This window comes from Phyllostomus hastatus, unplaced genomic scaffold (assembly GCF_019186645.2).
Source record: "Phyllostomus hastatus isolate PE091 unplaced genomic scaffold, TTU_PhHast_1.1 phas_contig_17, whole genome shotgun sequence".
Classification (NCBI taxonomy): domain Eukaryota; kingdom Metazoa; phylum Chordata; class Mammalia; order Chiroptera; family Phyllostomidae; genus Phyllostomus; species Phyllostomus hastatus.
In genome coordinates this window covers 13,336,378-13,361,620 of record NW_025333664.1, presented here as the reverse complement: position 1 = coordinate 13,361,620, position 25,243 = coordinate 13,336,378, and the positions used below count along the sequence as shown (strand labels likewise).

The 25,243-nt window shown below is 55.5% G+C and overlaps 1 protein-coding gene across 1 annotated transcript in view; it reads right to left on the bottom strand.

Moving 5' to 3' along the window:
* Nucleotides 1-25,243, bottom strand: part of PTPRT (protein tyrosine phosphatase receptor type T) — a 668,348-nt gene that overhangs the window by 2,527 nt on the left and 640,578 nt on the right. The window contains exons 24-30 of the mRNA XM_045832856.1: nt 22,462-22,597; nt 20,230-20,379; nt 18,604-18,777; nt 15,141-15,272; nt 4,269-4,394; nt 3,211-3,374; nt 252-387 (exon numbers count right to left, since the gene is read on the bottom strand). Coding sequence (XP_045688812.1) covers nt 252-387; nt 3,211-3,374; nt 4,269-4,394; nt 15,141-15,272; nt 18,604-18,777; nt 20,230-20,379; nt 22,462-22,597 — 1,018 coding nt within the window. The remainder of the gene's footprint in view (nt 1-251; nt 388-3,210; nt 3,375-4,268; nt 4,395-15,140; nt 15,273-18,603; nt 18,778-20,229; nt 20,380-22,461; nt 22,598-25,243) is intronic.

The window sequence follows — 25,243 nt, the reverse complement described above, 5'->3', positions numbered from 1 at the left end:
GTGCAGAAAGTAAAGCCAAATGGGGTGCATCAGGACTGACGTGCGGGCTGCTCTGCAGGCAAGAGAGGTCGGCGAGGCCTGGAGGGAGGGAGGGCAGCAGCAGAGGGCGGTGCGTGCAGAGGACGTGGGCCGTGGGTGCTCAGCACGCATCCCGTCCCTGAGCGATTTTACTATTTGACGCTCTTGTCCTCAGGCCCAGGGAGCTAGGGTTGTCCCCCGGGCCGTTGGAGGACGGTGCTTGGGACACTCACCAGCGTCTCCACCATGTTGGACTTGTTGTTCCGCAGCGTCTTCACGATGTGGAACACGTCGATGATGTTTTGCTGCTGGATCATCTCACACACACTGCAGATGGCGCAGAAGGTCCCGCTGCGGCCTCCCCCGTTTCTGGACACAGAGTGAGGAGGTGAGCCGGAGTCCTGGAAGCCCCAACATGCCGATGACCCCAAAGCCACACCCGCAGTGGCGGGGACCGGCTGCCTGGCCATCGGCAAGGTGAGGCAACGGAGAAAGCCTTAGCCCGAGCCCTGTGTTATGGTTTGAGTCCCAGGAACCTGCTCTGACCTTGGATAAGCCAGTTTCTGGGGCTGAGCCCCAATGGTGCCATTCATAAAACGGAGGGGTCGGACTAGATGACCTTGGAGGGTTCAATTAGCTTGATGCTTCCTCGCTTCTGCGAGCATGTTGTAGTCACCCATGGTACACTGAGCCCTCAGGCCAGACAGGGTGCCGTTATACATGTGGTGTCTGCATCCTTGTCCAAAGGATGTTCTGGGTCCGCCTGCACATCCCGTGAAGACAGTGGAAGGCTGTATGTGATTTCCCCCTGACTTTTCCCCATCCGCTAGGGAGAGCCATACCACAGACCTGTCTCAGCTAGGGTGAGCCAGCCTAGATTTTTTATGGGGGTGAGGGCTTGGGCGGGCCTGAGATGTTGTACCCTGAGGTGACAAGGCCCTATCTGTACACTTGGGTTTAAGCAAGACCCTGCAGACGTGGAGTGTAGGGACAGAGGGCTCCTGGCAGGGTCATCTCCCCGCCCCGCCTTCTTTCTGATGCCCCACAGCCATCTTCGTGGAAACACCCGCCCTGTCTTTACAGAAAGTCCCCTTTGGAGTCTGCCGGATTCGGAGCTCCTGGGCGTGCTGCCAACAGAAACTAATGATTTCACGTAATGGTCTGTGTCTAAAGAACATCTGGACAGGAACGAAGGCACTCAGCCAGTCTCCCAGATGTTTCATCTACAGGACATCCGACGACCAGATGTCTCCAGTACAGACGGTTGCCCTCCATTCACTGGCCAGCGCCTGCATTTCAGTGTCTGTTTTGGTGTCTCTGGCTCCCAGGGATGCCAAGGTCCCTGTTGATAGAAGGACGCCCCTGTGCTTCCTTTGGTTCAAACTGCTGGTCACCTTGGCTGTGGGAGCCATGGATAAAATGGGATGCTGCCGAAGGGCAGTTAAGAACCAACCAAAATGGCAAAGAGCAGGAGGGCTTGTTTTTTCTGGAGCAAGGAGAGCAGAGTGCGAAAGGAAGAGGGGGGTGGACACAGGCATCTCGGGCCCAGTGGAGTGAGACCCTGGCAGGGTGGGCATGGCTCTGTGCCGAAGGGGCGGCCGCCTGAGTGTGTGGGAGGGAGCTGAAGGGAGCAGGGTCAGCTGGCAGGGAGCAGCTGCCGGTTTCTGGGATGCGGGCTGGGCCAGCCCAGCTTGGCTGTGATGTCACCCACCAACGTGACATGTGACACCTCATGACATCTCCCCGGATTCCAGTCTGTGGCCTGCATCCTCTGGGAAGGCGGATGGCTACAGGTGTTGGTCCTTGGGCTGTGTGTGTGTATGTGTGTTCAACTCCCCTTAAGCTTTCTGATTTTTCTGACGTGTGTGCACCACCTTTCTGAAAGAGGAGAACAGTCAGCTGGTTTTGAAAGGCGACTCAGCTCTGAGGTCAGTAGCTGCTGTTAACACCTCTGCTAGCTTATTCTGAAGAAGGGAGGGCGCTGGTCCAATCTTCCCTTCACACAACGTTGCAAAGAGGGAGGTCTTCTCAGTCGTGTCTCCCCAGAAGATTGTAACGCCCAGGAAGCAGGGTGAACGGCAGTCAATCAAATGCCCCCCACCCAGCTGTCATGGCTCCGATGTGTCTTGGGTCTGAGGTCTCCGTGGGATCCTTCTCTGAGATCCCTTCCTATTCCTATGATGGACTCGGACACAGGCTCTCTGGAGCAATTACACTGGGAACATTTGCATATTCGCTACCATGATACCATAGATCTGCATGTTGGTAGACAAATTGTGTTTATTTTCTAAATATTTCACAGTACCACAGGGTCTTAAGATGACCTGACTCAGCATGCCCATTGGACAGCTGAGGAAACGGAGGCCCGCAAAATGCATGGTTTCCTTGATGATAGCTTGTCAGCCACAGTCCGCCAAGGGTCCTGACCGCCCCCCTGCGTAATGACATCGGGGTCTGTTTGGGAATCCCCGTGTCCAGGTATTGCTGTTCTAAGATCAGAGGTGAAGGTTCCATTTCACCCCGTAACGGAGGTGTAGCACGGCCGACCTGAGCCCCCTGTGCCCTGGGAAGACGTGCTCTAGCCTCGGGGAGGGGCCTTGGGTGACTCGGAGGCAGCATGGGTGAACGGACGACACACGAGCTGGGGAGCCGGCTGGTGGGAATCAAAGCTCCTCTCTCCACTGCCCAATGGCTCACCCTGTCTGTGCCTCCACTTTCTCACTGTAACACAACAAAGCCCACCTCATCGATGGACTGAGGTGATTCATTTTAATTGCTTGACATTAAGCTCATGTCATTAACCCATTCCCCTTTCTTCTTTTTCTTCTTCGGGAAAGAACAGAGGCAGATCTGGTCGGAGGGACCCACTGCATCCTGAGCTTTCTTGGGTCTGGCGGGGCACATGGCGCCTCCAGTTGGAGGGCGGGGCTTCTCTCCCCCTTGGGAGCATTGGGGTGTGGTCCGCCCACCCTGTTTGTGGAAAGGCCACCCAGCTGTGCACCGATAAATATGTCGTATAACATTAGTTCAGGGCAACTCACTGGCATCCCCAGGCCATTACAGGGTGTGATTCCTGACTACACCCCCATTGGCCTTTAAGAGGTGTTGAGATGCGTACAGCCAGGAGCGCCTAGGACCCCCCACCCCACCCCGTGTCCCCGGAGACCCCTCCACGGTGGGTGCAGTACTCACAGGCAGTGGACCACTGTGCGCCCCTCCCGCCCGTCGTACTGCTCCTGCCACTTCTCCAGCCGCCGCACCACCTTGAGCAGAGAGCGCTTGGAGGGCGGCGTGTCCCGGTAGGCGGGCCAGCCGATGTACTGCAGGTGCTGGACTATACGGTACCCGTCCTGCGGCTGGAGACAGAGAGGCCGTCAGGGCTGCTCGGCTGGGTGTGTGGGCGCCGTGCAGGCCCTCCCGATGCCCTGGGGGCTGCGGCATCGCAGAGGAAGGCAGACTAAACGAGGTCTGAGCCCTGCTGTCAACAATGAATGAATCACAGACACTCTCCTTATCTCTCTACCTTTGCGCACGCCAATTCTCCTGCCGTGACTGCCCTGTACCCCCTCTCACCCTGGAAAACTCATACTCAGTCTTCAAAACCCAATTCAAAGGTCCCACTCTTCAGGAAAAGCCTTCCCTGGCGCTACCAGGCGGAATTCATCTCTCTCCCTGAAGTTCATGTGCCAGAGTATGCCTCAGTTCCCCAGTAGACAGTGAATTCTGAGGGCAAGGGCTGCGTTCGGTTCACCCTGGGCCCCAGTAACGACCAAAGTCACTTGAGTCAGCTGCCATTTCGTAGTTTACTAATCTGCTCCCCAACCCCCCTAATACTCCTCCACCCAGCCAGTGAATTTCCTCTTGGAAGCAACGACTTTTCACTTTGGTGTGGTTCCCAGGGTCTAGCCCAGAGCTCGCTGGAGCCAATCAAAGGCAGCAGCATCTCATGCCAAAACAGCGGGACTCAGTGGGAAAGCGGTAATTTCTGAGAAGTTTAGTCTACATGGCAGCAAGCGTGTCAGGAAATAGGCAGATGGCGGGCGGGATGTCACCCCGTGCGTCTCTGCGTGTCGCAGCCATGGCTGGATCTGGAGCCGGAATCGGCAGCGGCATGACTTCCCCGAGGACGAGCAGATCCGGAGAGCTCCGCACAGGCTCCCGGCCGGGGGGAGGCTCCTCTCCCGGCAGCCTCCATCTGTCTGGTGGGGCGAGGGGAGGCGTGTGGGAAGCGCTGGCGGCCCTCCACTTACCCGAGCCATGTTGCAGATGCGGAATATCCTGTGGATGATGTCCTCGTCGATGTCTGCGGAGACGAACTCCACCTGGATGGGCCCGTAGCACCCGGAGGTCTTCTCAGGCCAGTACTGCATGCACAGCTGGGACGGAGGGCACAGGGAGAGCCAAAGACAGGGGTGGGGAGGGCGTTAGTCTCACTTACCAGTGAGCCTTTGTTGCTGTCTACAGAGCACACTGGTTAGAGATAGGGAGGATGGTGTAGGGAATGAGACTCTGCTTCCCTGTTGGGGGGCAGCCCCCCACTTTGGAGAAGTTGTTGACAAGTCAAAGGTCGGAACACAGAGACACTTGGCTACGCTGATTTCACACCACTTGTTGGCCTCGCTGGGCCTCCCTTTCCCCATCTGTAAAACGGGGGAGCAATGTTTAACTGGAAGCACTGCTGCTGACAGGACTGGGTAGAACCTTCCGAGGGAAGGGCAGGTAAAATCTCCAGTTCTGTTTTGTTTTCCTCACTAAGGTGGATCACGGCAAACCTTTCTGCACCCCAGGAAACCCCTCACCATGTTCCTTCCGGGACCAGGTCCCGAGCAGTGTCAGAACACACATACACATGCTTTGTCACCAGACAGGCTTGGGTCCAGACCCAGCTCCTTGCTCGCTGTGTGACCCAGGCCTCCGGTTCCTCACGTGTACAATGGGGACACTTGTGCTGGCCTTGCACCAAAAGACGATGTGACATGGCATTGAGGTCTTGCCTGTGATATCTCCTATTTTTCTGGAACTCAGAACTAGATCCTGTAGCTGTGAGCAAAAGCAGTGACTGCCCCTCAGCCCAAGACAATATCTCAGTCAGAGGTTCCTTTGTCACCCAGGGGACATGTGGCAATGTTTGGAGACATCTCTGATTGTCACACCTGGGGGCTGCTGTGAGTATCTAGTGAGCAGAAGCCAGGATGCTGCTAAACACTCTCCACCACAGGCACACTCACCCCCACGCCCAGTAATCTGGCCCCAAATATCAGTAGTGCAGGGACCGAGAAACCATGGCCTGATATCACGGATTGTTCTTAGGTTCATGGTCTCATCCAGAAAGAGGGACAGATGCTTTATTCTCCTGTATTTGCCGAGCCACTGGAACGACTTGAGTTTGGGCAGGAACACTGAGGCAGTTGGCGGGGCTACGGCTCAAAGAAGGGCAAAAGAGCTTCCTCGAATTCCTGGCCCCCAAGGGGCATGGAGATGGACCCTGTCCAGGTCTGCAGGCCTCAGCACTGAGGCACAGAAGAGAGCTAAGCCTGGGGCTGCAAGCTTGTTGGGGACCCCCTGGCATGGACAAAAAGGCCACGTGGTAGGAAGACCCTCCAGAGGGCAGAGCTGAGGCTTCCGAGGTCAGCTTGGGGGTCAATTCCTTCCTTGGTGGGGTCTGCCGCAGCTGACACTGAGCTTGCAGACTCGGAGTTAGATTGTCAGGGGCGAGCCACAGAGATTCAGTGGTCTCCCCACAGCCGCCATGGATGCAGGATTTTCATGAAAGCGATCAGGGTCCCTTTTGTGGAGAGAGAACAGCCACCTCACCCTGGGCAGTCACATGCGAAAGTGTCTTTGATGCTATCCCTCCTTTAGAACTAGTTCGAACCAGGATGGAAAAGCCAGGAGAGAGAAGAGAAGAGCAACTGTCTCCCACCTTCCTCACCGCGGAACCCAAGTTCTGGCTCAGGGATAACGTTGCTCGAACTACGGCCCCAGGCCACACCCGGCCAGCACCTGGCTCTGGAAGTAAAGTTTTATTGACATGCCGCTGTACTTATCCGTTTATGTACTGTCTGTGCTTGCTTTCGAGCTACAGCCACAGGCTGAATAGCTGCGAAGACACCACATAACCTGAAAAACGTAAACTATTTCCAGTCTTGCCCTTCACAGAGAAAGCTGGCTAGCCCCGGCACCATTGGCTTGTTCTGGGGACAAAGGGGACGATGCGTGTGAACAAAGCCCTTGAGCCCACAGTGCCACCGAGTCCCAGTGATTCATGCTATTATCGAACCGCTCAACAAAAGTAACAACAATTATGATAATACCTAACATCTTAAAGCGAAAGGATTCTTATTATCGCCCATCTCAAATAGGAAAGATGCGCAAGGTTGAGTTGCATAATGCCGTGGTGCTTGCCTTCCTGGCACCTCCAAAGGGGGTTCATTGAGCACACTAATATGTGTGTATGTGTGTGTGTGTGTGTGTGTGTGTGTGTGTGCGGCTGGTCACAGGGGCCTCCGAGGCTGGACCGTCATCTGCTGACCTGTGTGGTAATGACAAGTCCACAACTTGACCTTCATTTCTCTTTGCCATTGGCTCTTCTGCCTTGCACACTTCCCGGTAATGAGGGACTAGTACTGATATGTCTGTGGCTGGCCAGAGAAATCGGCATTCATCAGAACTGCCCATTTAAAAAATAATAATTGCCTTTATCGCCAGCACTGAATTCAGCCTGGCCAGAGGTTGGCTGTGATCCTGACCTCAGGGACAGGGGTCCAAGGCATCAAGGAAAGCCCGTCACTCCCGATATGTTCAGTCTGGAGACAAGGCAGGGTGATTTGTCTCTTTTAATATGATTTCCAGACCAATTTCTCAAGCTAACAGGTTCTACTGTGCCTCAAATGAGACTCCCCTATTTGGGACACTTTTCTGCATCTGATTTTCCAGCCCACTGTCCCGTAATGCCCCGAGGGCTGGGGAAGTTTGCAGGGTCCTTCCAGTCCTCAGTCAGAGCCGCCCTTTCACTCGAGTTCCCTAATTTGTGAGCTGGCATCGGGAACAGCTGGGTGACATTCAGCCGGGTGACACGTGGGCAGATGTGGTGTATGAGCTGCCAAGGATCATCAGGGCTTTCCCCACAGCCTCGGATGTCACACAGAATCCAGCCACAGGGAACAGGAGAAGGGAGGGGGGAGGCAAGTGTTCCCAGTGAGCCTGTGGGGCTTGGACATGATTCTCATCAATAGGAAAAGTCCTCCATGGTTTAGCTCGAGGCTGTCCCGCTGTCCGGGCACTGCTGTGCCTCAGTGGGCGCTGCCATTTTGGTTGTGTATGCAGTGCAGCAAAAGGGCTCCTACTTGAAGTGCTCTGGGTTCAAATCCCAGCCCTGTCACATTCTGAGTCGGCCAAGTGTTTTAGCTTCTCTGAGTTATTAGTGGCTGTGAGTCTTAATGTATCTGCTCAGCACAGGAATCTGTAACTAATGAATACTCAGTAAGTGTGAGCTATTAATTATTAGGCAATGTGGGAGAGGGTCACTCAAACAGATGGATAAAGTGAAGCATCTTTTCCCCTCCACTAAGTAGCTCTTATGAAAATTTCTCCTTAGGATAAAACCCGAAAGACTATCCCTGCTGTGAAAACTCCTGATCAGCCAGCCTGGGGGCGCAGTGGGGCACTGCTCTGCATGCCAAAGGAGAGACGCCTGTGGGCTGTCCCTGGGGGAGCCCAGGAGACGGGAGGGGGAGGTCGGGATGTAGTGGAACCAGCAAAATGGTCGGAGGTGAATCAGAGTGTCATGTGATCCCCTCACCCTCCTACATACTCAGTTAATTTACAAAAAACTCGCACAGTGCTCAGTGTGCGTGCATTTCCTGTGGAAACGGGCAAGGAAGTGAGCCTTGCTCCCTGAGTGATGCAGAAACGGAGCAGAGACCACATATGTGGTCCAAGGGGCCAGACCACGAACACACAAGCGTCAGCACTTTGTAGGGATCTTGGGGGTGGAGACTTATGGTTTCTTAAGCCCTGGAAATGGGGGTTTCAAACAGGCCCACTTGACTCTCTAAGACCATAGGTTCCAGCTGACGTGGGGTCACATGGACAGTCAACCCAAGTCCGGTATTTTCTGCCTGAGATGCAAAACTGTCAGAATGGCGGTCTCTAAGAATGGATGCAAATCCTCCAGCCCAGAGCCTGGGCCACCAGCCTCCTCCCACCTCACAGCCCCACACTCTCCCTTCCCGCCCTGCAGCCTGTGGGGGTGGGGGGGGGGGGGGGGGTGAGGGTGGGGGGTGTGACTGAACCAGTGGCTTCCCCAGCGCGCACACACAGGCCGCACTGAGGATCACGCTGGGCGGGTGAGGGGGGTCCAGTCGCTGCTGCCGACTTGGAAATGGCCACGCTTCTTCCAGAAAAGCAGAGTGGCCTTTGTTATGTGCTGTCAGAACACGTTAAACCAAGCAGAAGTCGTGAAGCCCGTGTGGACAGCCCTGAACAGCTGCCAGATGTCGTTACACCAAGTGGCCTCCGTAGCTGTTTGGGTCACGAAAGGGGCAAGTTCACAAAGGTAACTCCACTGTTAACACCTTTTTTTCCCCCCGATGGACTCAGAAAGCTCGTTAGTGGCCAGAACAAACATGCTCCGATGTGTTGAGTGAAGACCAGCACATGGCATATTTCGGGGGGAGTAAACAACTTTAAAGTGCATTTCCGTGCACCTTGGTTGCGCCTTTTGTTAATTAAATGACCCTTTGATGAAATGGAAAAGCTAAGGGACGTCACAGCTGCAGAAATGAGGACTCTACTTGTCAAGGTCCCTGTGACTCACCGAGCGGGGTGGAGGAACCAATCCCACGCCACCCAAAGGTGAAGCGAACTGGTAGCTTCAAGAGAAAAATATAAAAGAGCCACCCGAACTGGTTTTAAATTTCAGGTCAGTGATTATAAAATTCCGTTAAGTATATGTGATAAAGAGCCCAACACATATCGTTGGCTTCGCTGCTGTGGCCAGTGAAGGGAGACAGGTGGCGGGTGAAGCAGCGGGCACAAAGCCAGGACAGAGGGAGGGGCGGGCCGCACACCTCTCCCCCACCCAGCCTGTCCTCAGTCCCACGGGGCTGGGGGTGTTGCACAGTCTCCACGGAGGGCGCAGAGACCCACCCGTGACGCCGCATCACAGTGCGATTCCCAGGAGGCAGGCTGGGGGCCCAGGAACGTGTCTACAGGGAAAGGTAGGGCGGGTGGAAGGCGAAGGCTCAGGGAGGGTTTTAGAAACAGGTGTGGAAGAGACGGCTGAAGTATGCAACTTAAGAAAGGAACAATCTAGGGGGAGGAGGAGGAAGACCTAAGGAGGGTGGGGTGGCAGAACAAGTAGAGAGAGGGGAAGAAGGTGGTTCGGGCAAGAGGGTGGTGGGTGGGGGTGCTGTCACCCTCCGGTGACATTGGAGAGCACTTCTGGGGTGTGACGCTCATGCTGCCCCCAATAAAGCCTGAGCTGGAACCCAGAGGTGAACAGGAACACAGGACCCCTGGGAAATCTTGGGGGTGGGCCATGAACTCTCCCACAGGGTGGGAAATAGGAGACAGGGTCCATTTCATTTAAATCTTCAGAGACAGAGTGAACTTGGCTGGCAACACGGTTACATGGATTCACAGACGGTAACACTGAGAACTGGACAAGGAAAGGCTTAAGGCAACAGAGCCAGTACCAGGCAAGACTCGCACTTGAACCCAGGTCTCTCGACTCCAGACTGCTTATCCTACCATTACCTCTACTGCAGTGGTCCCCAAACGTCCTGGCACCAGGGACTGGCTTTTCCACAGATGGCGTGGGGCGGGGGGTGGTGGGAGAGGCAGGAGGCAAGCTTCCCTCACGGCCCGGTTCCTATCAGGCCACACCCTAGCACCAGTCCGCAGCCCAGGGGCTGGAGACCCCTGCGGCACTGCTCCAGTGTGGGCAGAGACAAACTCAGCCCCCTGCGAAGTCAGACCTGAGGTGTTTTGTGTGTCTCAAGAGCATACTAGGCTGGGTTTTCACAAGTCGAGATAAAAATGGGGATATAGATGTCGCTGTTCGCCCTGCAGGCACAACGACAGGAAAAGACATCTCTGAAATCTCACCCTTGCTTTTCTCCTAGGAGGATGGCGAGCTCGCTTCTCTCACTTCCAGAAACAACGCGGGAATGCATCTTTCTTGGTCCGGCCCTTCCTCACCTTTCCACCGGCTTTGCACCCCCTGAACGCTTCACTCTCCATGGCAGGAGCCTCAGAACTGGGCGACTCCGCTTGTGAACTAAGGAACAGTCCTCCCTGCTCCATACACCCAGGTACCTGCAAGTCCGTGCTTACTGGGCACTGGGCCCTGGAGTTCCTGTTTCAGTGGCAGCAGAAGTCCCCACCATCCCCGACAGGAGGCCCCGGACTGAGTCAGCGATGGGCTGTGGGACTTGGATAGATCCCTCCCGCCGCCTGGGCCTCAGCCTCCTGACCTCCAGAACCAGGGCGAGTGGACCTGGGTCTGATCGGTGGTTTCCAAAGTGGGGCCCATAATGTTGGCAGCGGAAGCCAATGAGCTTCTCTGGAGATAAAGGCTTATCTCTAAAGCCTTTAGGAGGGGATCCTGCTGTTTTCCTGGAGTGGAGGACATCGAGTGTCGGGCTCTGGGCCACAATTAGAGTGTCCAATATTTATTAGCTCTGCACACAAGCAGCAGATCAGAAGTTCACTGGGGCCGTTATGTTTATGGAAAACATACAAGAACACTAATTATTAATTAGCGAATACAGTTTGGGAAATGAAAGCTTTCAAAATAGTGGGCCCACTATTTTCGGAGGGAAGACAGGAAATATCGGCCGTGTTTGCAGAACACTCCAGTTTTTGCTTCTGTTGTCACAGGGCCTTCCGCTGACTCCGAGCCTTCCCCCTTCCTCCCAGGGGGACCGTGATACCCTAATATGGGGCCCCTTGGATGACCCGGGACAAGCTACACATTTCAAGAGGCTTAACTTTGTCACAGCTGCAGAGCCCCTTTACCACTGTAAGAGAACACAGGTTTAGGGGCTAGGAAGTGGACGACTTTGGGGGGCACAGAGGGTCTCCTGAGCTTTCTAAACAATGTGGTGGGCATGACATGGCCACGAAGAGGCCTTCCTTCTGTCGTCTACCCACCCCAGACTCTGGTCTCACCATAGAGCCCACAAAGATGGACAAGGTCTTGTCAGTGCTACTGGGGGTGACTGACAAGGTTCTCTCTGGCGTACCTACCAGACACCACAGTGTCACTGGTGGGGTGTTGTGGTCCTAGGAGTTTGCCCCAGGAACCTGGCTGCAGGCCTTCGGACTGGCACAGAGCTAGAAAAATCTCTAAGGTTGCACACAGTTGCTTTGGGAGTCTTTATGAGCCTCCGCTGCTCATGATTATTTTGGATGGCAGCCACGGCAGAGAATGGAAGAGTATCTGTGGCTGGGCACGGCTGATTGGGTGAAGTAGTGCAGGATTCTAAGCAGAGGCAGACAGATCTGGCCAGCAGGGCAACCTTATTTATTGCAACTTACAGGAGAAGGCCCAGCCACACCACCGACATGAGCCCTTACGGTCCCCAGTCAGACCCCAGGATGTGGCACTGGCCCTCTTGGGAGCACTCTCAGGAGCCCGGGACCTGGGGCTGGCCTGCGGTGTGGCTGCGCGGGCTGAGGCTGCGGCTGCCTTGGCACGGGCACCCTGGCAGGCAAATGCCGCTTCATAGATCCGCCCCTCCAGGTGCTGAGGGTGACTCTTCTGAGGCTCTCGCTGGGCCATTGTTTATTTTTGAAAGGGGCCCAGCTGTTGTGGTGATGATATTTATATCAGTAAGTACTCCGTTCATCTGCCGATTTCAGGGGATGCTCGCCAGCTGCACATGACAGCCAGCCTCGGGGAGCGTCTGAGCCTGATGCTTTCGCATGTAGAGAACCAATTCTCAAAGGCTGTACCAACATCTGGAGCTGAAAGATGGAGCTGAATGGAGGTTATTCTCTCAGGACCCCCCTGAAAGGGTAAGCTATAGCCAATGACCTTGACCTTTGCTTCTCTATGTGTCCCAAAGCAAGGCTCTTTGAAAATCCTCTTCTGTGCCTGAGTTCTGGTTTCGAAAGAGAGGGATGCTGGGAAAAGGGAACGTCGAACCAGCTTTCGTGGGCTCTGCTTTGCTACGGGCTCATGGGGCAGAGTTCACTCACTCTTTTACTTGTTCAGGCAGAGGAACAGGGCGGGGATGCCTTCTGACTCTGCAAGGGTCTTTGTTTTATGGAAAGCCACTTGATTTCACAGTTATCTCAGATTCCACCCACCCATTGTTTGGGCCCGGCCCTTGAAGTCTTCCTTTTCTCTCTTACTTCCCATGTTCAACCATCAGGATACGTTGTTAGGTCTATTTTTTATATCCAGAATCCACTCCGTTGCTATCACCTCAGTTCAGGCCACCATCTCCTGTCACCTGCCTTCCTGCAGAAGTCCCCTCTCTGTCCTGTTTCCACTTTTAGCAACCACCCTCCCTCTCCCCACACCAACAGTCCATTCTTAACGTGGCAGCCAGAGGGGTGCTTTTTAAAGAGTTGAATTACTTTTCCAAGTCACTCCTCTCCTCAAAACCTGTCCATGGCTCCTCATTTTTCTCCAAGTAAAATCTGAAGTTCTTCCTAAAACCCTCCTTGCCCCCCAGGCCCCGCCCAGGCCCTCCATGACCTGGCTCTGCTGCATCTCTGGGTCCTCTTCTGCTGCTGTCCCCGACTCACCCCGCTCCAGTCTCAGTGGCCTCCAAGCTGTCCCTCAAGTGGGCCAGGCCATGCCCACTGCAAGGCCTTGGTGTGGGCTGTCCCCTCAGCCCGCGGCACCTTTCCCTGAGATGCTCATGTGACCCGTTCTCTCACCCCTTCAAACCTGCGTGCCCCTGGACGTGGCCTAGACAGGCCCCGCTTGACTACTCTGTACAGTTGCATCCTACTCCCCAGACCAGCTTTCTCATCTTCATCAGGCTGTCCCCTTGTTTTTCTTGTCCCATGCACTTGTCACCTGCTAACATGCAATTAAGGACACTACAGAGTATGTGCTATTTATCGTCTCCCCGCCTTAGATAGAAGTTGCACGGGAGATGAGAGTTTTCTGTTTGTTTTCCCTGTCTCCTTCCCTGATACCTTCCAGCACCTAGAACGGTCTCCGGTGAAGAGCAGACACTGAACAAGCAAGACTGAACGAACAGGCGGAATCTGCGCCGGCTGTCTCCCACATGTACACCCCCACTGCATGCAGTCTCGCCTTCTGTAACCTGCTCCTCTCCCGGCCTCCCCAGCTTTCCTGCTCCCTCTCCAGCTCTTCCCGCGCCTGCGCCTTCTGGGCCAGCTGCAGCCGCAGGTGCCTGACTGCCCCGACCCACCCCCTGCTGCCATCCCGGACTTGGCCTTCTCATTCCCCTCCCCCACCTCCCACAGGTCCCCAAACCCAGGCACTTTAACTCTGGCAGGGTTTTCCCATCCAACCCTGGATCTCCTGCCTCCTGGTCAGCCCCCTGGCCAGATCATCCCTGTGTTTTCTGCACATTTGCAACACTCTCTGCCCCAATCTCCTGGCTTCTGGGCTTATCCTCCAGCTTTTCTTTCCTGCTGGTCCCCAGCTGAGCTTTCTAAAAGGAACTCCATCACACCACTGGGCAACCTCTTCAATATTTCTCCTCCCTGTAGTAAGTGTTTTCGAACTGTGCTCCTAGGAACCCCTGGGGTTCCACAAAGGTACTCAGCAGAGGCGAGTCTCTGAGAGGCCCCAGGAGGAGCCAAGAGACCAGGTGGGTGAAGCCCTAGATCTGTCCCCCACGTCAGCGCTGGCAGGTCTCGGTCATACCTCCTTCATGTGTTGGGCTCACATGAAAACTTTTATTTGAAGAAAGCATTCTGTTGCGCACAAAATAAAAGTCGTTAAAAAAAGACCCAACTTACCATGCTTGTTAGCCCAGCACGGACAGCCCTCTGCTGACTTCGTCACCACCCCTCCTGCTGACACACCCCGGGCCCGGCCACCCCGCCCCGAGCTGTTCCGCAGACAAGCCTGCACGCATCCAGCCCACCCTGCCTCTGCCCCTGCTGTTCCCTCCGCCTGGAGCGTCCTTTCCCAGCTACTTCATCCCCCACACACTGAATCTCTGCTGCCTTTTTCAAGGCCAAAGTCACCTTCTTTTTGAAGCCTTCCCTCGCCCTGTGGGCAGAATTAATTGCTCCCTGTTCCCCGCCGGCACAGCACTTGGCTGCTGACCTCTATTACAGCGCTGCCACTGGGGGTGGGGACAATTTGCTCCTGTGTCTCCGCAGCCAGACTGCGAGCTCCTGGAGAGCCGAGACTGGAGCTCAGAGCCACTCTCATGGTGTCCCCACACCAGGCCCGCACTCACACGGAAGTGCGTCGTGTTACTCTGCGCTTCCCGCAAGGCAGTGACAACAATGCTTTTCAAAACCCCGAAGGGCCAGTCTCACCTCCTCCACCCAGGAATGGCTGCCCTGCCGTGGAGATGTGGGTTATAGAAACTGTCCCACGACACATGTCCGGTGTCGTGAGTACAGGATGTGCTGTAGGCACATGGTGCCTGGAGCTGTCAGACCCAGAGAGGCTAAGGCATGAAGCCTGCTGGACATGGGGGTCACCCGTGACAAAGCTGGGGCTCGGTTTGCCAGTCTGTGGGCAAAGGGTCCAAGGCTCAAGCCCCAGGCTCTGTCCACGTAGGCTGCACGTGGAGGGAGCCTGTGGTTAGGGTGGCTGGGCACCGGGATATTCTGTGGGGCTGGAGACACTCAGAGCTGGGTCTTCTCTGTGAGCGCTGCCTGGCTTGGGACATGAGTCTGGGGCGCAGGGCCAGACAAAGCCCATCGCCAGGGGGTGTCATTGCGGGGACATGGAGAGCCCTGCAGTGGCAAAGCCTGCTGGGAGGTGCCTGACCTGTGCCAGAAGCTCCACAGGCTCGCCTGGGGCTCACAGCCTCAGGGCCCATCAGACAGAAGCTCGATTGGGCAGAGGCAGCGCTCTGCTGGGTTTCCAGGCTCTCCCTGCAGCTGTAGGCATGGCTGCCCCCATGCACCTGAGCGCCGAGGCCAGCGGCCGGGCTCCTGCCTACCTGGGCAGTGTCCAGCTCGTTCAGCATCACCACGGAGGAGCAGTTGTAGTCGAACACCAGCCTCCAGAAGTCCGCCACAGTGTTGGGTAGCGGGTGCTGCGTGACCACGAAGGCGGCGGGCTGCTTGTGGCTCTGACAAAGGAAAGACAGACACAGGCTTCGTAAAATGTCCATCCGTCAGCGGGGTTCTGATGTGGGTGAGGCCCGGACGGCCGCCGGAGGCCCCGAGCCTGCCAGACAGGCTGCACAGAGCGCTGGCCGTTCTGCTATCTCTGGGCGCCCTGGCGGCACAGGGGACCTTCTCGTAATGAACTCATGCTTCTCCAAATGAAGACATTTCATTAGCAAACTGTCACTCAGATGGGGGTTATCCAAGTAAATTATTTGTGTCTTGGAGCTCAGCAAATAATCATCATGACAACATGAAATGAGAGACTCTGGATGCAGATTTGCCACTCTGCTGGCTGAGGTTCCTCCTGGGATAAGAAGGGGTATCATGTGTCCCTTTGCCCGCAATGCCACAGGAGGGGCCGGCTCGGCCTGAGGCAGAGAGCCCCCTGAAGGGGCCTGTATTGCAGGAGGCCCACTCCTGCCCCAAGGCTGGAATGAGGGCTGAGCGGGCCCGGCGGGCGATGGGCACTGTGTCCTGTGAGCCAGCAGGGCAGCGAAAGGTGCCTGGGTTTTAGAGTCAGGCAGGCGTGGTTTCGAACCCAGCTTTCCCACCTGTACATTATATCATCCCTCCAGCCATTCATTCATTCGTCCGTCCATCCAAGCACCATTCACAAAGGGACTTTTTGTTGGTGCTAAGCCCTGGCAAGTTACTAGATCTCTCCAGACCTCAGGTGCTTTATCTGGAAAATGGGCATCATAACTCCAGGGAGATGACTGAATGAGATTCGCGTGTGAAAAGACCAGCAAGCAAGGAGCGAGCTGTGAGCCCCTGTCGGGGCAGGCACAGCCTGGCTCGGTTCTTCGTCCTGGGCACGGGCATGGCAGCTGGCACACTCAATGCCCAGCACAGGTCTGTGGCGGGCGGAACCTGAGAAATAGTCCACATTTGCAACATGCTTTCTTCATCAGGGAGACGGTCCCTGTTGGGAGTCCCAGCTGTTTTCGGGGGAGTCAGAAGTCTGCAGACAGATGGGGAGAGGAGAGGAGCCCACCCAGCCAAAAGACCCCACCAAAGGGATTGCCCAGAGCTCCTGTCTGTTAGGTGATCTCTCAGGGCACTTGTGGCAGAAAGAAAAAATGCCTCGTAGCTGCGGATGCCGCCTATGCACCAGGCGTCCTGTCTTCTCAGGGTCTTTCCCTGGTAGTGGGATGGTCAGAGAAAGGTCTGGGAGGGCAAACTAATGTTCCCCAAAGCCAAACTCTAGCTGCCAACATTTACCTGGGGCAAAGAATCCAAACCTTCCGGGTTGAAAAACTTGGGGATCAGACCTTTCATGCCATCATTTCTTAGCTACTTGACCTTGAGATAGTGATGGAAATACCCTGGTAGCCAGTCGTCATCCCCAAAATGGGGATAATAGTACAGCCAGATGCGGAACAAAGCAGTATAAGTCCTGGGGCCGCCACGGTGGCCGACACTCAGAGAATGTTAGTTTTCTTCCCTTTTCCCTGTCCCTGTGATAAATGCCCTATTAGGCCAGCATGCCTGACAAAGCCTTATCTGGAAATATGTTCGAGATCCGTGCTCCTGCCGGGTTTCAGGGATCAGCTAGCAATCCATTTCATGGATAACATCATCCTTTACCAGGGAAACATTAAAAATTAACCCAGAGGACTTCATATTTTTCTGCTGGGAGCCAAGCTGCCATGGTTACCAGATAATGCGCAGACTGAGCTGGAATACAGATAAGGATTTGTTTTTTGCAAGGAAGGCAAAGGCCCCAGCGAGGGCTCACGGGAGAAATGCCCTGCGGACAAGGAGAATCCTGTCAGCCTCAGAGCTCGACAGAAGGCGTGTGACTCCACGCAGCATCTCACCTGCCGAGTGGAGGCCAGCGGCATGTTTGATCCTCGCCTTGATGGGGGAGGCAGGGGGAGGGAGCTGTGACAAGTGGAAGACAAAGCTAGGAGGGACTCGCAAGTGTGGGTGCCCTGCCAGGCTACACACACACTTACACACGTCCCAATGTGCACACATGCACACATACATACCTATGCACCTTGACCTTGGAATGTCTAAACTAAAGCCAGAGGTCTGCCCTCCACACACAGCTCTTTGATCTGACCACACTCCCAGCTTGAGGAACCAGGGTTTCTGGGGGGGTGGGGAAGCTTGGGCACTCCTTGGGCAGAGGTCGGAGCAGGTCCCTACAGAGCTGAGATAGACTTCTTGTCATCTCCCCACCTCCAACACCTTCGACCCTGAGGGGAAGAGAGTTTCAGGAGGCTCAGAGGTCAGAGAAGTAGTTGGTCTTGACCCCTGGAGAGAGTAGCTCATGTTCCTGCCTGTTCTGGGTGGAACGGGAAGCTCACATGGGCTGGGTGGACATGACCTCAGGGGTGGTCAGGAAGGGGACCTAGAAGGGCTCATCCTCAATCAGGCAACGGTGTTCTCCATCCTGAGCATCAGGAGGCAAGACGCCCAAGTCCTACAGGACTGAGTAAACCGTGGGGAGACTCAGTGAATGCACTCCAGAGTGTGAGCTGGGGTCCTGGGTTCTGGTGTTTCCACTAGCTCCCTGGGCGACCTTCAGCCAGTCTCTCCCCTCTATGGCCTCACTTTCCCTTGCTGAAAAGTACTAGGATGACACTAGATGATTCTGGTTCTTTCTGGTTGCAAACATCTCTGCGTCCCAGAAGTGTAGGGACAAGAACCAGAAGTAGCTGGAGGACCCAGGGTAGAACCATACAAGCCAGGAGCATGAACCCACTGGGGCAGGGACATAACCCCCTAATCCCAAACCAGGTCGGGCTGGGTACCAGGTGCTGCAAAGCAGGAGACAGTGTCCCTAACAGAATAATCACATTCCCTCCATGCTCCCTTTGCTGTCCCCACAGCATTTACTGAGCACCTGCTAGGTGCCATCCTCATTCTTGTCTCTGCACAGGAGTTGTCTGGGAATCTGCCTGGGAGCTCTTGGTGGGGAAGAACCTAGGTCTTCCCCACCTTGTGTTCCCAGGGCCCACCCAAGGCCTGGCACGTAGTGTTTCCTGGACTGAACTCAAGGCTGAGGGTCAGCTCTGTTGGCAGCAGGGGTGGAGACTAGGTCGGCTGTGGTGTCGTGGGAGCCACTTTAAGGTTTTGGTCATTTCTAGAGCACAGCTGATACATAGGTTTGGACAAGGGCCTTTAGGGGGAACAAAGGTTCTTGGGGGCAGCAAGATGCAAAGCAAGGGGGGAATGCATGGGGAGGGTGGTCAGGGGCCTGGGGTCCAGCCTCCTCCACCTTGGGGGGAAGCTTCCCCCTGCAAAGCTGGCAGGAGCATTCCCTGGCGGGGCTCAGCTTACGTCCATCAGCGCCGCATTGATGTAGTTGCTGGATTCCCCGTCCACCGAGATGAGGAAGGGCAGGCAGCGGTCCAGAGGCAGGACATCCATGCTCCGGTTCTTATCGTGGTTCCGAGGCAGGAGCCCGATGCTGCAGTCCTCGGGCCGCACATGGGGCGTCACAATGTTGAGGGTCTGTGGGTGCAAAGGTGGACAGACAGACACCGCTCAGATGCTTTCCCGGAACAGAAGGGCAGTGAGTGATGTTCAAACTCAGCCTAAACCCCCTTCTCCATCCTCCAAGCTCGGCCTTCCGGTGCCTTCCCCAGGACTGTTCCTCTTCTGTGGTGATGTTCCATCATCATCTGCCGGCCTCTCCGGGCCCTGGGAGCTGAGAGCCTCTTCCAGGGGCAGTGTGCCACCGCCCCGATGCCAAGGCTGCAGGGGACACATGCCCCCACGCAGAGGCTCAGACACCGGCTCCCAACACCTGCCAACCCTTCGAGCTCAGCCGCTCATCTCAGCCAGCACTGCATTAAAGGGGGGGCTAGTCGGGAGCGCTAGCCAGGAGGCCGCAAGGTCGGGGGCAGAGGCAGGGCACCTCCGATGAGTGTTAAGCTGTGGCTGAATGAGGAAATGAGTCTCACCAGCATGCCTCTCAGACAGGGCTGAGAGAGGAAAGACGCTTGGAGGAGCTGCTGAGGATGGGTAAGAGACCCTCAGGGGCCCAGTTCTAGCATGTCTGGAGGATTTTAGAGCATGTGCTCTGCAGAGAAGTCTTGTAACTACGGGGCCCACACTGAGCTGCCCAGGCAATCCACGGGATACTGCGTGCCATCACCAGGGGCCTGTGTCCTCCACTCTCCCATCACTTCAGAATTTGATCTCTACTCCGAATCAATAACGTCTATCTGTTTGAAGGACACTGAGGTTTTGGCCTGGCCATGGGTCCAGTATTTGCCCCTCATGCCCTGGAGCTTCCTTGCTTCCTCTGGCCTGTTCTCAGCCCCCGTTGCCTGGTCTGACCTTGACACTGATCCTGGGGCAGTGGGCTGGACTCTGGCTTTGCCTTCCTCAGTGATTCCCATTTAGGCCTCTAGACCAGAGCTGCGCTCTAGGGTGGTGCTTTCAGAGTTTAACGTGTGGACAAACCACCCAGAGATCTTGTTAAGTTGCGGGTTCCCGTTCAATAACTGTGTGTGGGGGGCTCAGATTCTGCATTTCTAGAGCTCCCAGGGGACACTGACGTTGCGGGTCTCTAGGTCCCACTCTGAGTAGTGAGGATCTAGGATGCTCTCCAGCCATACAGAAAGACTGAGAAAAGCTGCTTCTCTTCGGGGACGGAGGAGCGTGAAGTTCACACCTGCCTGTGTGGATCTGCTTGTCCCCACGGACAGCCTGGCCTGGAGCTAAATATGCCCTCGGTTCAGACACAGAGTCACAGTCAAGACAAGTGGCAGCCTCACTGAGTGATGGGTCCAGGGTGGCCTGTGGTTGTGCATTTTACGTTGCGGAGTTTGCTCTACAGCGTCCACTGCTGCAGACTCTGGGAGTGCGTGGACACACCTGATCTCACCAAGAAAGCCCCTTGAGTGTGCTCCGTGCCCCTGCAGGCGGCCGCGTCACTGAGCCGGGATGTGCTCCTACCTGAAATTCGTCCTTGATTTGGCTGGAGTTGGTCTGCGGGTCCAGCCTGCTGATATTGTAGTAGAGGGAGCGGAACTCGCACACGGGGATGGCGGTGTTGCCGCAGAGGCACGCTTCCAGGATGGCGTCGTGCACGAACACGTACTGCTCCTGCAGCGCCGGGGGCAGGGTGGGGGGGTACAGGGCACCGGGTAAGAACGGCAGCCTGGGGGTGTGCTGTCCACATGCCATCCCGTGGCTGCGAAGGACGGGCACGATTTATGCTGCAGAATTACTACTTCCTATCCTATAACTGGAAGGGCCAAGTTGCCATGTTTTTTTTCTTTTCAGTGACCGTCTGAGCCACAGTGAGTTTGGTCCCTCGTGTAAGATTGAACAGCACAATCACAGGTGAAAAATTAGCAACTGTGGTTACGCTGCACCAGGTGCTCTTGGTGTCCTGCCCATGTCCCCTCAGCTGTCACCTTGACTGCTCAAGGCTGCTTATGCAGATACCTGGGGTTCATGCGGAGGGCTTTTCCCCAGTCCCAGGGGCACACCTGGGCTGCGTGCGGGGGGAACCTGGTCCCCGACAGGACTTGCCAGCAATGCCAGGTGGGGAGATCCGGGACAAAGACCTAAGTCCCCCTCCCCCAGGTGGGGCACTTGAGAGAGCATGTTCCACGCTGTCGCAGAGCTCCCAGGACTGGACTCCAGGTGCCCACAGTGTCCAACAGCTTGTAAAACGCTTCAGCAGGGTCAGAAAGCTTGGCATCCCTCCCTTTGCTCTCACCAGACAGCGTGTTTTGGGATGCCCTCCCACATAAGCCACTTGCCCTCCACTGCTTGTCTCAGGGGCTGCTCCCCAAACATGCGACACCCCCTCAGCCACCTGAGTCCTTGGTGCCTTGCTGTTCTCTTCTCCTGGATACCAAGCCCCCTCCCCCTTTTCTGTGCCTTCAATGTCTCACTTCCTCTGCAAGGTCTTCTCTAAATTTACCAGGAGGAAGTTGGTGCCGTAACTTCCAGGCCCTTAACAAAGCTTTGTTGAGTGACTGTTCCCTGCAGAACTTGGCCCATCTCTTTAAATAAAATGCTTATCTAGACACATACGATGAGCTACTTGAATGTCTGTCTCCCCCAGCAGACAGCAGGGGCCACAGCGTGTCTAACTTGAGCCGGTGAGCCTGCCTCCCGCATGCACACCCCTGGGAATGGAGGAAGCGGCCTCTTGGCTTTAGCAGCTTCCCTAGGAGCCTGCAGACCAGCCTGTGGGAGCTGCCACAGGGCTGCAGCAGGGTTCCATGTGTCCAAGCCTGTAAGTGACCGGCCATGCTCACAGCCACAGGTAGTTTCCCTCTGCAGGGCTGATGATGCGGCCCAGCTCCGAGTGCCCTGGCACCTGGAGCCTTCACCAGAACCAGAAGATGGGCTGGTTACAGGAGTGACACCATGGCCTTGAGGGCAGAGCAGGCAGAGAGGCTTCCTGGCGAGAGCACAGTGCAGGGGAGGGAGCCCAGGCCTGGAGATCACACGGACCTGAGCTCTACCATTATCTGGTTAGGGGAGGGTATGGGGACACGGGGGCTCAGTTTCTTCACCTGTACAGTAGGGGTAGTAGTAGGATTTACCCTACGGGGTTGTTGTGAGGAGTAGGAACAATCCCCTGCATGCAAAGAACCTAGCATGATGCCTGGCACATAGTAGGTGCTCAGCAATAATGATGAAACCCTTCCATTTCCCTTGGGTCCTGGGCTCTCTCACTGGACAGAGAGGTGCTGAAGGTCTATTTCTCCTACAATGGCAGGGGCTGTGTTCTCTCCCTTGGAATCCCCAGCACCTTGTTCAAGAACTCAGTAACTTCCCCGATGAAGCCATCCTGGCAGTGACTGAAGCAATGCTGGTGCAGAGTAGGCATTCAATAAATGCCTGTCCTTCCCTATCTCTCTTCTCCTTCATCCCAGGCAGGAGTACAATTCAAAGAATACCTGAATGCTCTCATTCAATCCCTGCTTGGATGCTCTTGGAGATGGGGAACTCACCACCATTCCTCACTGATGGGAGTCCCTGAGCTGTGGCACCCCAGGGTCAGCAGGGGTGCCGTAGTTTCTATGGTGTCTCACTCACTGCCATTTCTCCCACACCCAGGTCCTTTCCTGCAGGATGCCACCACCCATGGGTCTTCCTGCTCTACCAGGCTTCTCCTGGGCCAGGGCTGCCGGCGGTTGGCCGGCTCCGTCCCCCAGGACCCACCTCCGTCTGCACCAGGTTGACCCTCTGGGCCCGGAGCTCGCGCACGCAGTTGAAGATGTCCACCACCCCTTCGTTCTCGGCCATGTCGAGCATGGTGTCGATGGCGATGAAGCAGCCGGTCCTCCCGGCTCCGGCACTGGAAGGAAGGACAGCGGTCTGTGTCAGGGACTTGGGGCAGGACCAGCCCCGGGCAGGCCCCTGACATTCAGCCCTGTGCCCAGACCCTGCGGAGAGGCGACACGCTGCAGAGGTCAGGGCTGTCCGAACCTCGCTGTCACCAGGAGACCCTGAGCAAACGGCTGAACTTAGAGCCCCAGGTCTCTGGCTGTAGAACAGGAGAGCGCTGTTTGTCTCGGGGGCTCTTCTGTCAGGACTGGCCTGTTTTTGTTGTGCGCGTTTGGCAAACTCTCACGTGGCTCTTACCAAGCACCAGACATTGTTCTAAGTGCTTCGCCAGTGTTACCTACTGGTTCTCTGATGAAGTTCTTATGAAGTTTCTCACCCCATTTCATGGGTGGGAAAACTGAGGCACAGGGCACTTCCCCTGCACGAGAGCCCACAGCTGGTGAGTGGTGCAGCTGGAACTTTACCCCAGGCAGGCTGGGGTAATAACAGTCATAGTACATACACATGCTCACGCAACATGTATGTGCGCAGTTTCCTCATCTGATGACTAACGATGGCCCAGCTGAAAGGTACCCAGCATGCTGGAGATGCCTAAAAACATGTCAGCCTGCTTCCCCCCCTCCATATCGCTCTTTCTTTTACCTTCTTCAGCAAATGGGTTGATAGATGGAAGCAAGGAAGGAGAGACCGGAGAAATCAGAGAGCAGGGAGTGAGAGGGCAGACACCAGCTCTTCTGAGTGGTCCCTAAGGCAGAGCGTGAGTCCCAAGTCCGGTGTCCCCACCCTGGGTTTGGCTCCACCTGCACCAGCTCTCCCAGGGTCACGGAGCAGGAGCACCCATGAACTCACGCAGCTGCCAGCCCCAAGACCCTGGTCTGGGGTCACATCTCCTGGTCCACACTCGATTCTGATGGCCGAGGGCTTCCTTTAGGAGATCTCAGACCAAGTCCAAAATGACAAACAAAGAAACAAAACCTCAGGGTCTCAAGGAGACCCCGTGGACCTCCCAGATCAGGGCTGGGCTCCAAAGCCAGAGGCCATGACCGCGTTTTCCTTAAACGCGTGTGGTTCTGGGAGTGAAGGCCCAGCTGTCAGGGAGGCCGCTCGGCTGTGCTTCTGTCTCTCTCGCTTCCCTCATGGAGACGAGTGTCTTTGACTCACAGCATGGAAATGAAAGGAGCGCAAAGAGGAAGAATGACGGAACCGTAGGGAAAGCGATGCTGGCTGACCATGCGTCCACGGTGGACAGGCCAGTGGGGACCGTCACCAACAATGATCTGCAAAGCAGGCCCCTGGGAACCCACCCCCGACGGTCTGGAAAGTAACCCGCGGGAGGCAGAGTCTTCACGTACGGCCACATTTCCTGGTGTGAATGAAGTCCTCGTTGTGCTTGCCCAGCAGTCCAGACCCCCACAAGGGACTCCGCAGGCTGGGGCCTCAGGGTCTAAGAGCCACCCCACCCTGTGCCTTCTCCCCAGTCTCATCTCCGACTTGTTTTAGGGGAAAGAACTAACTTGACTTGAGCTTGAATCCTGGATCCCTCGCCTGGCGTCCATGAGCCTGTGTTTTCTTCTATATATATCACACCTCCCTGCAGCACTCTCGTGAGGACCGAGCTGTGTTTATTCCAGCATCTCGTACCAATTAAGCTCATGCTCTCTGGGGTCAGACCCCTGGGATCAAACTCTTGTTCTCCCGCTTACTGGCTACGTGACCTCCTCGGGTAAATGACTCACCCGCTCTGGGTTTCAATACCCTCGCCCATCAAATGAGGTCAGTAACAATAAATAGACCCACCAGGTAGCATCGATACCACAATACATGTAAACTGCATGAAATTATGTGAAAGAAGCATAATGCATGTAAATTGCTTTGCCTGGTGCCTGGCTACATAGCAATTTCTCAATAAACAGATGCTACTGATACTCAACAATTACCGTATTTTTTGGACTATAAGATGTACACCCCCCATTTGGGAGGAATAATGGTTGTTAATGCTGCTGCTGAGTTCTGTTTATATTTACACTGGTGAAATATTATGTTATTTATGTTATTAAAAATTTTACCACATTTTTTGCTTCAAAAATTTTTTTTGCTATTTTCCTCTAAAACCTAGGTGCGTCTTATGGTCTGAAAAATACGGTATTCACTGGGCACCTCTTTAGGCACTGGATGCTGGGGCTGGGACTGGGGTATGAAGGTGGGTAGGGCATGGTTCCTGTCCTGAAGGGCTGGAAGTCTGGAGTGGGGGACAGCGTTAAGAGGCAGAGTACTGTGGTATGTTTAAGTGCTTACGTATGCCCAGAATTCCTTTAGGCACCCAGCATATGTCAGCCAACCCATTTCACCTTCAGAAGGAGCCCCAGGAGCGGGTACCACTCCGCCCAGGTGCACTGAGGTGACTTGCTACAGAGAGGAGACACGGAGGCATCGTGCAGCGAGGGCCTGCTAACTGTTTGCCGTGGTCTCCCTTTTCCCCTACCCCTGCTCTGGCTGCTTTTGGGGGCACATGACTTGGAGGCTACCGTCCTATTGTCCTTGGATTGTAAAGAGGTGGAGGCAGAGAATAGATGCGAAACTCTTAGAGGGCCCAGGGGGCATGGGAGTGTGACCTCCTGATCCTCAAAGGCCTGGCTGTCTGTGAAATGGGACTTCT